We start from the raw sequence: 12,484 nt of genomic DNA on the forward strand, positions 1-12,484 counted from the left end.
AGTTTTCCCAAGGGTCTGGAATACAAACTTCACATAGAATATTATCACCACCACAAGCAAGAAATGCATTAAAAAAGAAATTAAAATTGAAATATTTATGAGTGAACATAATATTCCTGACGTCGCCAATTCGTACCAAAGATGCAGTTTATTTGTTGCCGTAGATCCATGACCACCTAATCCTAAGATCTGGCATGTTACAGTCAGATATTGGCATCAAAAGTCGTACCTCGATTGTTGAGAAAAAGCCATGCCATTTGTCGCCTTTCATATATATCAACTGTGTTGTGATATAATTGGACAATTGTATCTTAGCATTATTACCTTGTAACCCATGGGTAGTATGTTTTCTTCATGACTGTGTACTTATATTTTTTTGGGGAAAAGGAGGTTAAACCCCCGGCCTCTGCATCAAAAGTACTACCCACGGGTTACAAGGTAATAATGCCAAGATACAATTGGATGGCTTCACCAAGATATGTTTAGAATAAATTAAGTGTACCACTCACATGTTAAAATGTCGAGATACAATTGGATAGATCTACCAAGATATAATAAGTACACAGGTATGAAGAAAGTTTACCACCCACATACAAGTTCTTGATATGGGCACACCGGGTCCACGAAAGTGTACACCCATATATTACGTGGTATGAGCACACGGTTTTAAAGAAAGCGACACAGGAGAAACCAGAAACCACTTGCCTCTCAAGGAAACGGAGTAGGTGTTACCACTCCAACCTCAGTTAGAAACAAATCCATGACTTTTTTTTTTGCGGGTGAACAAATCCATGACTTTGAATAGGTACCTAACACCATTGCAAATCTGTTTCAACGGTTCGAAAAAAAAGTTGCTGGATCGGTAGCTGACGCCATATTATATGGCTAAAGTTATGGCAACATGTCCGAAGCCAATAGGCTATTCTCGTACCCAAAGTTTAAATTATGAACAGTCGCAACAATATATTATGATGTCCTTATTGCAGACATCGAGGAAAATAGTACGTGGTGGGCCATTCATTAACCTAATGAACAATTAAAATGACATTTAGCCAGTTGTTTAATCCTAGCTTAGTGTTGTCTGCACATGGCCTCTCGGTCCCTTTTGGTTTGCAGACCATTGCAAGCAAACCCAACAATACTAAAGTAGCTAGCTGGATCAGGTAGCATCTCGGAGGAAAGCTTGAACTACTAGCTAGATTATACTTCCAGAGAGCAGAGAAGCAACAATTAGCAGCATAGGTAGCACCATTTACTTTCTCCAATCGACCGGCCAGCCGGCAGGATAGATTAGACATCTAGAGAGCAAAGAAGCAACAATTAGTGACGGTAGCTGGAAGAAGAAGAAGGAGAGGATGGGGAGGGGGAAGATTGCGATTGAGAGGATCGACAACGCGACGAACCGTCAGGTGACCTTCTCCAAGCGGCGCGGAGGGCTGATGAAGAAGGCCCGGGAGCTCGCCATCCTCTGCGACGCCGATCTTGCACTCATCGTCTTCTCCAGCACCGGTCGCCTCTATGACTTCGCGAGCTCCAGGTCTGTCAGTTAATTAATTAGTTCCATGCACCCTCCTAATCCTCTCATAATTACTTATTTCCTTCATCTCTTAATTTTGTATGTGTGTTTATCAGCGGAATGGAGGCAATACTAGAGCGCTACCAGGAGGCCAAACAGGAGCATTGTGGAGTGTTGAATCCAACATCAGAGGCAAAGGTATGTATGTATGCATACTAGCTTTTACTGAGCACCCAGTATCCGCGTCCCCCGCGTCCCTCTCCGAGGCGACACGGGGAACCCTAGCCACCCCCGCCGCCGGCCCTCCTCCACCCTCCCCTCCCCCTTGCCGCCACCGAGGGCCACTGCCGGGCAAAGGCAGTGCCGACGGCGGTGGGGCCTCTCCCTTGGCGCGGCTCGCCCTCCTTCCTCGTGGCGGTGTAGTTGTTCCCGGTGGTGGCTTGGTGGCGCGACGCTTCGAAGCTCCGACGGCGGCTCGTTCTGTGGCGGGGTGGAGGGCTTGTCCCCGTCCGGTGGTGCTGCCTCGACAGCTGTTGCTGCTTGTGGCTCTTGACCCCCGATTGGATCTAGGTGGTGCTCGGGTCGGGCTGTGGCAGCCTATCAGGCGTGGTGTCGTTGGGTCTCGCAGCCTCTGGGCATCGTGGAGGTGCCGGCGGCGTGTGCTCGGCCTAGTGGTGCTGGTGGTGGCGGCGGCCCGTGTATGAGAGATGGAGTTTCTTCGAAAAGATCTGGGTGAAAACTTGCTTTCGGCTACCCGGCGGTGGCGATGCCGTCTGTGTCGTCCCCTTCTTGAAGGCATCACCGTAGAGAAGTTCAAGGCCACTCTCTGCTACCTCCGGGGAAAACCCTAGATCAGTAGTTGGACGGCGGCGACGCTCTGGTGTCGTTTCCCCCTTGGGGGCGTCTTTCATGGAGGCACACACATGCTCGAGGGACCAGAGGACGGCTTCTTTGGTGGAGCGGTGCTTCATCTTACACACTGATGGCGGCAGATCTCGTCTGGGTGGCGCTGTGGAGACTCGGAGTCTGATGCGCGGAGATGGACTCGCGCAGGACGAGGATGTTGTTTGGCGTCATGGTGGCGTCGATGGCAGAGAGGCCTGGCAAGGTCGGTGCATTAATTTCTGCTCTAAAGATGGATTGGTCGAAGATGGCGGTGACGACACAGAGAGTGCGTCGGACCAGTTTGTGCCCCAAACCCAGTATGTGGCTTGGTTGGGGCCTCTGCCTTTAGATGTTAGGAATTTGTGTGATGTCTGTTTGGTATTAGGCTCAGACTATCGGCACCCCTTCATCAGGTGGATAGGAGTAGTGACAGTTGTTGCTAAGATGGTGGCTTCAGACTACCTGATGAACTACTTTGTAAGGTCTTTGTGCATAATTAATAAAATGACTGCATGCATCTACCAGCAATGCTTTAAAAAAAAGCTTCTACATGCCACACACATATATATACCCAAGAAAAGGAAGTTGTGAAACAAATGGCAATGAAGCTTGGATGATGATCTAGCAGCAAGATCATGATGCATGGGTTGTAGCTTTTATCCTCTTGGCGCTTTATCCTCTGGTGCATTGTGAGGGATTTGATCTTTTTATTTCGTAGTGTTTCAAACTACACAAATATGAATGTGTGTATCAAACTATTAATCGGTGCAGAACCTGGATGTATTGTTCCTTTTTGAAGAAGAAAAAATAGAAATCAAGCTATCTAAGTAGATGTATATATATCTCATTTGCATTCACTATTTAATAGCTGAAGTGACTAATAATCATTTAGTTGAACAATTAATATGTATCTGTTAGCAGTTGGCGTATGTTAGTTCCTCTTACATACTTCATATTTTGTTGGCTGGCCAGCTTCGTCCAAACTGATGAAGTAGTTCATCAAGCACAAAGTACTATATTTAACAAGTATCCCACTTTCTTGTTAGTGACAACTCAAGAAACTAAACCTCTAATCAATATTGGTAGTGATTAACGCCAAACTAATTAGGGGATTGCCATCTTTATTGATTAATTTCGTAGGCTGGATCTTGGTAACATGATTAATCAAAGAGCAAGTGTGCCACATTTTTCCAGCTTCAATCTGTCGAGGCCTTCATGGCCATAATCGAAAATGCTCGAACCCAAAATTTATACTGACTCGGCTGATGGGCGAAGTATGCTACACAAATAATGATAGGGGCCTCGCAGAGTAGTCAATGAAGATAAAAATTACTAAGGCATCCTTTGATTCAAAGGAATTTCATGGTTTTCGAAGAATGTGGATCCTTACAAATATGTCCTACATAGTGCTCTGCACACTATTTTGGAGGAAAAAAGATCATCCACTCAAACCACTTTATACAGTTCCTTTTATTTTACGTACGACATCAGAAGCTCTTTGGTTAGAATTCCTATGTTTTTCTCATCTTATATTGACGGTGTTACAGCCCAGGGTTACCTCACCTTGCTGGTAGTCAGCCCAAGTAGGTTGTCCCGAGGACCCCTAGGTCGGTTTTCGCCCTGGGCCATCATGCTGGCCCATGGTCTCTATAGAGGAAAGATTCTAGAAGTCTTGCCTTACAAGATAAGGAAGACAGATCTGTGAAGGATTCTCCTCTACCGATGTAGCCGACTAGGAAAGATTCTAGAAGTCTTGCCTTACAAGATATAAGCCAGGGCCGAGCTAGTTGATAGACACCTTACAGTAAGTTAGAATCCCTCGATTATAACATGTACTATGTACACACCTATACATCAATGCAACACGAGTAGTAGTAAGGTTTTACCTGTATGGAGGGCCTGAACCTAAGTAAATATGTGCTCATGTTTCTCCTTCGATCTACTCACTTCATCGGGATACCCTATCAAGGGATCTACTGTATTCTACACTGACATGTAGAATTCAGGAGGACATGTCATTATAGTCACATTCCAGCATTTGGAGAATCAAACATATCAAGGAGGCCGTAGAAGGCTCTTAGAAGGCTCTTCGGTATGTACACACCTATACATCAATGCAACACGAGTAGTAGTAGGGTTTTACCTGTATGGAGGGCCTGAACCTAAGTAAATATGTGCTCATGTTTCTCCTTCGATCTACTCACCCCATCGGGATACCGTATCAATGGATATACTGTATTCTACACCAACATATAGAATTCAGAGGACATGTCATTATAGTCACATTCCTGCATTTGGAGAATCAAACATATCAAAGTGGCCATAGAAAGCCTCTTCGGTTCGGGACTACCAATACACAGCAACAGAAAAAATTAGATGTCACGTCAGATTAGTTCCTATAGAAACTGAATACACGTCATTCTATAATATACCTATTTGGTTGTACCATAGCAAATACGAGGAAATTATCTGAAACAATTGTGGACATGACATAGTTATCATAGAAATAATAAAAATTCTATGAGGTTACTCAACTAGAATTACTTTTGAACTGCATGTAGAGGAGAAAATAGGATTTCTCATGTTTTTTCTAATCCAACAAATCAGAAAAAAATCGTAAGGAATGAAGTTGTCCAATATTCCGAGTACTAATTTTATATATACCGGTGCAGACCCTAAAAATGTACCATATATGGTGGGGGAATGCTCCTCGCCCGATGTGTACCATCTCTCTCTCTTTGGAATATTTAGAAAATCTCAACGAACCCGCACGATGCCTTTTCATGAACTTTTTCAGTAATGGTCATTATTTATTGGCTCATAATATAGCATCAAGAGGATACAAACACAATTAGAACACTCCTTGTCATTTCATTTACTAGAAAAAGAACTGGCCAATTAAGTAAGAAAACTTGCCAACATTGTGGTTTGAATATTTCTCCCCCCCCCCCCCCCATGGCTATTACAATATCCGTCCATGGTCACACGGCTTGTAGCTCCAAGCATGTTTTCCTATCTCAGGTACGACCCGAGCTACCTAAGATTGGGATATCCGATGCATGACGCTCCGAATCATTCCTAAAAATATCTAGCCATACCACATACGACGTCATACGGTTAGAAATACTGTATAAAGATAACAAAAACTATAAAACCTCCAAACCATCTCGTTTGGTAGCTAGATTGTCATATCCGGTTACTAGTTTGTAGCACATTTTGTTCCATTCTTCAATTCTGGAAATATATATTACTCTTCCGTGTGTAGGTTAATAACGTTAGCCTTTGTTAAGCCCCTTTCACCTTGACATGCAAATGGCTAACCTTATTACATTGTATCATTACAAAGATATCACACCTTGATCTTGGTGCCAATAGGGTAGAAAGTTCAAAAACATGGACAAAACAAAGACGACCAAGCCAAACAAGATCATTGTAAACACTCATAAGCCCATCACTGGCACACCATGCAAAACATGACATGAATTCCCACTAAGCCAGTCAGGCTTCTTGCGCCAAGCTACATCGGCTCTTTGTGTTAAACATTATGCAATAACCCACGTCACCAATTGGTACACATGATAGCACCTTCATACGAGAATGAACTTTCTTTTATCAAAGATGACATGCTTTCTGCATAATCGCAAGACCCAGCTATGATTGTTGCCCCGACCAAAATGAGAGATCTTAAGATTTATCAACTCCCATTGTCTAGACCCTAAAAAAAATGTGAAATACTACAATCTCGGGTGATATTAAAAGGTAAATACATAGCTCATCATGCAACTCATTCTATACAATAGTCAAAAAAGAGACAATGAATGGTCCTTGTTCATAACAACATCCCCAATGAGTATCCAACTGTCATAGTTGTTTTAAAAAATTATCCTTAATTAGCACAACTTTTCATAGAGAACAAAAGAAAAACTTCATCTATAAAGATAATTAAGACACCATAAATTTTTTGACTAAAATTTACCATCTTATCCATGAAAGCCAAACACACCAAGCGCACAGAGGAAACCCCAGAAGTGTGAAGATCTCATTTAGGCAAGTCATGGTTTGTACAACACACATCCGCAATCTCGAGGACAATTTCGTTCGAGTCTGCTAAATATTGACCAGTGGCGGCTCTACAAAAATTCTCCCATTGGTTCTCAGATCCAATAATCACCTAAGGAGTGACATTCCTATAACAAACAATACGAAATATAAAGGATGCGGGGTAACCCAAAGAGGCCTATCCCTGATATAGCTATCCTCCCTCGACAAAATTTTGGCCACTCACACACCAAATGATGAAAAATGAACAAAAGTATCTTTAACCTTCATGAGGCCCTTTGGAAATTGGGAGTCCGTTGGTTGTCTTGAACAATTGAGATTGCCTTTTGCCCCAAATACTTATTACTATGTAGGAAAAACTACCACAATCCGCACTTGGTTAGCAACTTAAACAACCTTTTACTCAAAAGACACATATTTTTTTACTTCTAGATCATGAAAGCCAAGGCTACAACCATCTTTAGGGATACATAATGTTGTTCATATGAAAACAACCCTCGACTAGGGGTATCTTAATAATTCAATCAAATGTAAACTTAGTGACTATGGACTTATAGCGAAGGTCATCATACACGAAAACAAGTAAACAAAATGACATTTTTTGAATAGGTTTTGTCACCTCCATGGAGTGTGGTCTAGTCCTATGTTAGGAAGGCCTCGGGGGGGGGGGGGGGGGTCGTGGGCTCAAGTTATAACACGACTCCTTGGAATCAAGCCCCTAGAATGACTTAGAGCTACCGAATATGCCCTAGAGACCTAGCCCCCGAGTTTGTTAAAGTGAGAGTGAATGAGAGTACATTCCACAAGGGGCCTTATAGAGGAGAGGGTACCTTGACAAATGACCAAAACTATCCATGGTGGCGATTGGTAGGAGAGGTACGATTGTAAGTCTAGGTCCACGAGTCCATGAAAGACTAGTCAAAGTTGAAGGTGTCCATATTCCATGGTGCGTCACTCCATTTCATCCATGCATGAGTAGGACTTCGGCTAGTTGGGCCTCAACTAGAATTGAACTTCTTTGCGTCTTGCCTATATTGTTGACGTCGTCTATTTGTTTTGCCTTCTCCTTTTATTTGTTCACCATGACAATTTGACTGGACTTTTATTGACCACCTTGGACCTTGTTGATCGATTTGGACTTTTGTGGACTAGCCATGTAGGATTTTTTTTCCTTCAAGACATAAATTTGCCACCATGCTAAATGATACCCTTTCATATATTGATCCAATGCCAAAAGAATTGAGATCGATAGTAGCCTAGCCTCTCCCAGAGCATTCTTGGGTTCTCTTGAAAACATATCATAATATAGGATGGGGCCAGTACTTATCACAAAATTAATCAAGACCAAACACCTTTGATAGGAAAGACTCTTGTGATACCCTATGCTAAGACACTCAAAGCGATCTTTTATGACCTTCTAGTTTTGATTTCAAAGCTTGCGGCAGTTTATCAGAGTACCAAGGTACTCAAAGGGGTAAGAACTCACCTCACACCCAAAAGGTTGCGTGTACTCAACCCAACTCCTTGTCTTTTCCAAAATAATACAACTAGCTCTTATGGAAGTTAATCTTCAACCCAAAGGGTGCTCAAACAAGCACATGATTAGCCTGATATTGCCCAATTAGCCAAATCAAGATCCATAAAAAGGATCATGTCATCATTTTCCCCATGTAAGTGTGCACTCCATTACATTCGACTTTTTCGATGATACTACTACTATAGAATGATTCGGTATTGACTGTCACTAAAACATCATACTAATAGGTTTGATCGCCTGTTAGTAACAAAATGCCATTGGAACCTAAAGCCACAACTGACGGGCCTACTACCCATCAATGGTGACCATGAAAAGGCTAAAAAATATTAGGCTAAGCCCATAGATCGAGCTCGTAGGTCAATCATTGCGTGACATACCACTGTCTCCCATGAGCTCCACTTGCTATCTGCTGAAAGTTTTGAATACGACCTCCCAAAAAAAGGGGAGAAGAGTCAGCATATCCCACCCCGGATGGTGCCAAGGAGGCTCGCCAGTGGCACGAATGGGCACAATGGTGTTCATAGGGGGTAACATACGGTTGGATCGTCGAAGGGTTGCCGTAGGGTAGGCTCGTCGGATGGATGGCACAAGGTAGGCTGGTCACCATGTTTAAGTGGGATCGTGGGATGGCGCTATTGAAGCTAGAGAGGAGGTCAAGGCGGAGGTGGGGGATGGATTAGTGAAGATGAGAGAGAGAGAGAGAGAGAGTAGGGTCGTAGGATACCAAGTAGAATGGGTGAGTTTTCTATGTGCCGCAAGAAAATGTGCTTTAGATTTTCCCATCAGGCCAATTTTTGCACTAACGGGCCCTCTTTTAGAAGCACTTGTAATTTTATTAATAATGGTGACCATTGCAGACACACTTCTTAAGATCCATGATCCAAGAAATTACGAAGTAAATCCTACAACTACGAATTACAACAAAATTATAATGAAATTTCTTGGAGACATCTTCGTCGTAGTATCAATCCTTCTAAGATGAAAAGCTACCAAGACTACAATAAAGAGACACAGTTGGATGGACTTGATTATCAATAAAGATTTCTAAAAGCCCCTTGAGATGCCCACCCAAAAAGATGGGAAGCCATGAGCGATGCACGTACTTGGGCTGGGGATGAACCCTTAGAAGTGCAGACCGTCAAACCACAAAATCGCATCATAGAAAGATTCCAATCGCACAAATAATCAAACTAACAAAAGCAACATGATACATAAACTAATCAGATTTGGGTAATTGGATCTGTAAGGACACACACCTCACTGACTCAATGGCATCACTATAAAAAACCAAAGAAAGTTTATTCTAAAACACCAAACAACCAGTAGATGTTAACAAAAAACTAACCCCCCCCCCCCCCCCCCCGGTGTCAAGATGGCGGCGGGAGGTGAGGGTACGGGAAGTTTCCTCGGACGGCGGGCAGTGTTCCATGCTAGTTGTGGGTGGATGATAGTTGTCGAGTCATTATGAACTGGTAAACTAGGCAAGGTAGCATGGCTATGGATCTTCTAATTAACATGACGTGCCTCTTATTTGTATCTTATTTCGTTTCTATCTGTTGGGCAGTTATGGCAGAGGGAGGTTACAACCTTGAGGCAGCAAGTGCAGAACTTACAACACAATAATAGGTAACGATAATATTCTTTGGTTGGTATTACCCATGCATAATTTCCCATTAGTATAACCATCAAGAAGTTGTTTATTGAGTTGTTTCATATGCAAATTAATTAAACAAATAGAGTGTGCCATACTGACATGCATGTCAACATTTTTGACTTGAAGATCCACTAGTAGCAACTTTTGTTGTGATGAATGGAGAAGCTAGCTAGGTAGCTAGCTGTTATATATTGACATTGTTAAACAATCTACCCTCTGATGGTAGGCAACTATTGGGAGAGGAACTATCTGGTTCCACTGTTCGGGATCTGCAGTTCCTCGTGAACCAAGTAGAAATGAGCTTGCATTCCGTACGAAAGAGGAAGGTGCCCCTTTTCTTTCCCCTTTCCCTTCCCTTCCCTTTCTTTATCTTTTATTTCTGTTTCACACATGCTTTACTTGTAATTGTTTTCTTTAGGAGCAAGTTATGGCTGAGGAGATCCACGAACTCAACCAAAAGGTTCACTCAATCTTCTTCCTATGTTCTTGCTTCTGTTGTTGTTGGTGTTGAAATAGCTTAATTAGCACCCATTCTTGTATATGTGCCTGGTATTAGCAGCTGAGGTATGATGAGATGGAATTTGCTTTTGTAGGGATTTCTTATTAAGGAAAATATAGAACTTGGCAAGAAGTTGAGCATTGCTCATGAGCGAAACATAGAGCTGCAGAAAAAGGTAAGAAATGTAATAGATTCTTATGTGTACTAAATGAGTGCTAGCTAATAAATCCTAGTTTGTCATCTAGAAGTCTATAAATACTTTGAAAATAACGGTCGATGAACCACATGCTATAATAATATAACATATGAGAGTGGTTTATCAGGTCCCGGGTGCCCCTACACCCTCTATGAAGAGTAAACTCAAATAAATTAGAAAAAATAGAAAAATTGAAACTTTGCAATGTCAAATATGATCAAACTTTGTAGGTGGTTGCAAGTTTTCATGCAAAAAAAAACATTCGAGGAGTTGTACACAAGAAAAATATCTTAGTGCCTGAAGTTTTGAGCACTGTGAAATCTGAAACTCGTGTGTACACCCTTCTCTACATATATTTTGTTATGAAAACTTGCAAGAACCTAGAAAGTTTGACCATATTTGATGTCGCAGAGTTTCAGATTTTTTAAAAAATAATCTATTTTTGAATTTGCTGTTCATAGAGGGTGTAGGGGGACCCGGGAGCTATCAGACCTTTCTCTGTTACATATATGTATGGTTTAGCAACTCCTTGAAAATATGACCACACATATATGATTTGTAAAATAAGAGACAAATTTGGAGGATTAGTATAGCACCCATGCATATACGCAGATGCTTTGGGCACATCTAACAATTTTTATATTCTCTAGTGTATTTTATTTAAGTGCACATCCTCTATAGCGTAATAGAATCATATGCATGTTTTTCCTTTGTGGAAATGAGGGCAGGCTGCATGCATCAATCATATGCAAGTAAAAATATAAATGTTTCAAAAGTTTGGTATGGACAAACCAGAAATGCATGTGCACAAACAATGTAATACATTATAGTGTAGGGCGACTAGATTCAAATTATACAACAGTTCTAGCTAACATAGCATGACATTAGGTCATGGTTTTAAATAGTGCGCTATAGCTTCGCTATAGTATTTACAGGAGGACTCGCGGCAAGGGACTTTGACCCAAACACATGAACAAATATTTTAAATAGCACACTATAGCATTTAGAAGAGGTCCGGCGCTAAGAGGCGTAGCACGCTATTTAAAACTATGCATTAGGTTCATTTTTATTTTGTTGCAAGCATGGAAGCAAGCTGATACCTGATAAAGTAATGTGTGTTGATTAGCTTTCTGGGGTCATGAGATCGAGTGAACAAAAAGACAGCGGAAGCAGCTCAAAAGCTGCTGGCGAATTATTAATGTCGACTAGAGCATGTGAACCAAGGATTATTATTGACCTTGAGTTGTGCCAGCAGGAGCATGAGGATGAATACACCTAATACCTCGTCCACTACATGCTAGTAAGTCTTTCATGTTCAATTGCATTATTAAGAAGATATATGTGCTTCGTCGCATGCCAAACCACATTATTAACCAAATTTATTGATTTACATGAAACTGCAGCTTCAACTTGTATTTTCAGTGCACGCGTGGACGATGGAAGCGCGATTATCAAATTAATTATATGGTTCCTGCGTCATTTGCATAGGGAGTAATTGACGAACATCTATGAATGGAGTGCAGAACTGCAGATTAAGATTAAACAAAACAAAAGCAGAAACATGCTTTAAACATATGCTTTCATATTATCTGTCACAGACATTGATAGATATATAGATATATGTGGATTCAACTCGGTATCAATGAGGAGACGGGAGAAGATCATATGCTTCCTCCGATCTATAGTAATTGTCACTGATTTAGTACAAGAGTACGGTGGTGAATAAATTAATGCATCATCAATTTGATTTGACCCAGTTGCAATTGTTCAACAGCCGGTGTCATTCTGATGTGCTTCTAATCATCGAGTAGCTTCAATGTAATTTTTGCTACTGATGATGCTAGCATCCAGTTGAAATTGTATGAGACAGATGAATTGTTGTGTTTAGCCTGTTAGCAATAGTTAGAAAATGTCAATGGCCCCATGAAAGACATAAATGTTTAGTTTGGCCATATTAGCATTGTTGTAACACCGAGCAAGTGTAGTTTTATTTTCGAATTATTGTTGTTAATATCATACATGATATATTTATGTTGATAAAAGTACAAGTTGGAGGGGTGACGTTACAGTGTGCATCAAGCAGATAGGTAATCACGGTACATATCCACCATGTTCATTCAACCAAACAGAAACTTGGC

General features: G+C 41.5%; 1 protein-coding gene across 2 annotated transcripts; it reads left to right on the plus strand.

Moving 5' to 3' along the window:
* Nucleotides 1-1,168: 1,168 nt before the first annotated feature.
* On the plus strand, nucleotides 1,169-12,260 carry LOC123124040 (MADS-box transcription factor 25-like). Of its 2 annotated transcripts, none has more exons than XM_044544746.1 (8): nucleotides 1,169-1,537; nucleotides 1,633-1,714; nucleotides 9,562-9,623; nucleotides 9,878-9,977; nucleotides 10,070-10,111; nucleotides 10,245-10,325; nucleotides 11,473-11,646; nucleotides 11,750-12,260. In XM_044544746.1, the coding sequence occupies exons 1-7, from the start codon at nucleotides 1,356-1,358 to the stop codon at nucleotides 11,623-11,625; spliced, it is 702 nt and encodes a 233-aa protein (XP_044400681.1). In that variant the 5' UTR covers nucleotides 1,169-1,355; the 3' UTR covers nucleotides 11,626-11,646; nucleotides 11,750-12,260. The 2 variants fall into 2 exon arrangements, with proteins under 2 accessions (XP_044400681.1, XP_044400682.1); XM_044544747.1 differs by having other exon boundaries at nucleotides 11,602-11,646.
* The last annotated feature ends 224 nt before the right edge of the window (nucleotides 12,261-12,484 follow it).

Source organism: Triticum aestivum, chromosome 5D (genome assembly GCF_018294505.1).
Source record: "Triticum aestivum cultivar Chinese Spring chromosome 5D, IWGSC CS RefSeq v2.1, whole genome shotgun sequence".
Taxonomy (NCBI): domain Eukaryota; kingdom Viridiplantae; phylum Streptophyta; class Magnoliopsida; order Poales; family Poaceae; genus Triticum; species Triticum aestivum.

Excerpts from the sequence above, each read along its gene's own strand:
- LOC123124040 (XM_044544746.1), top strand. The coding sequence starts at position 1,356 with ATGGGGAGGGGGAAGATTGCGATTGAGAGGATCGACAACGCGACGAAC. Across the intron at positions 1,538-1,632 it reads TATGACTTCGCGAGCTCCAG|CGGAATGGAGGCAATACTAG; the intron begins GTCTGTCAGTTA and ends TGTGTTTATCAG. Across the intron at positions 10,112-10,244 it reads TCCACGAACTCAACCAAAAG|GGATTTCTTATTAAGGAAAA; the intron begins GTTCACTCAATC and ends TTGCTTTTGTAG.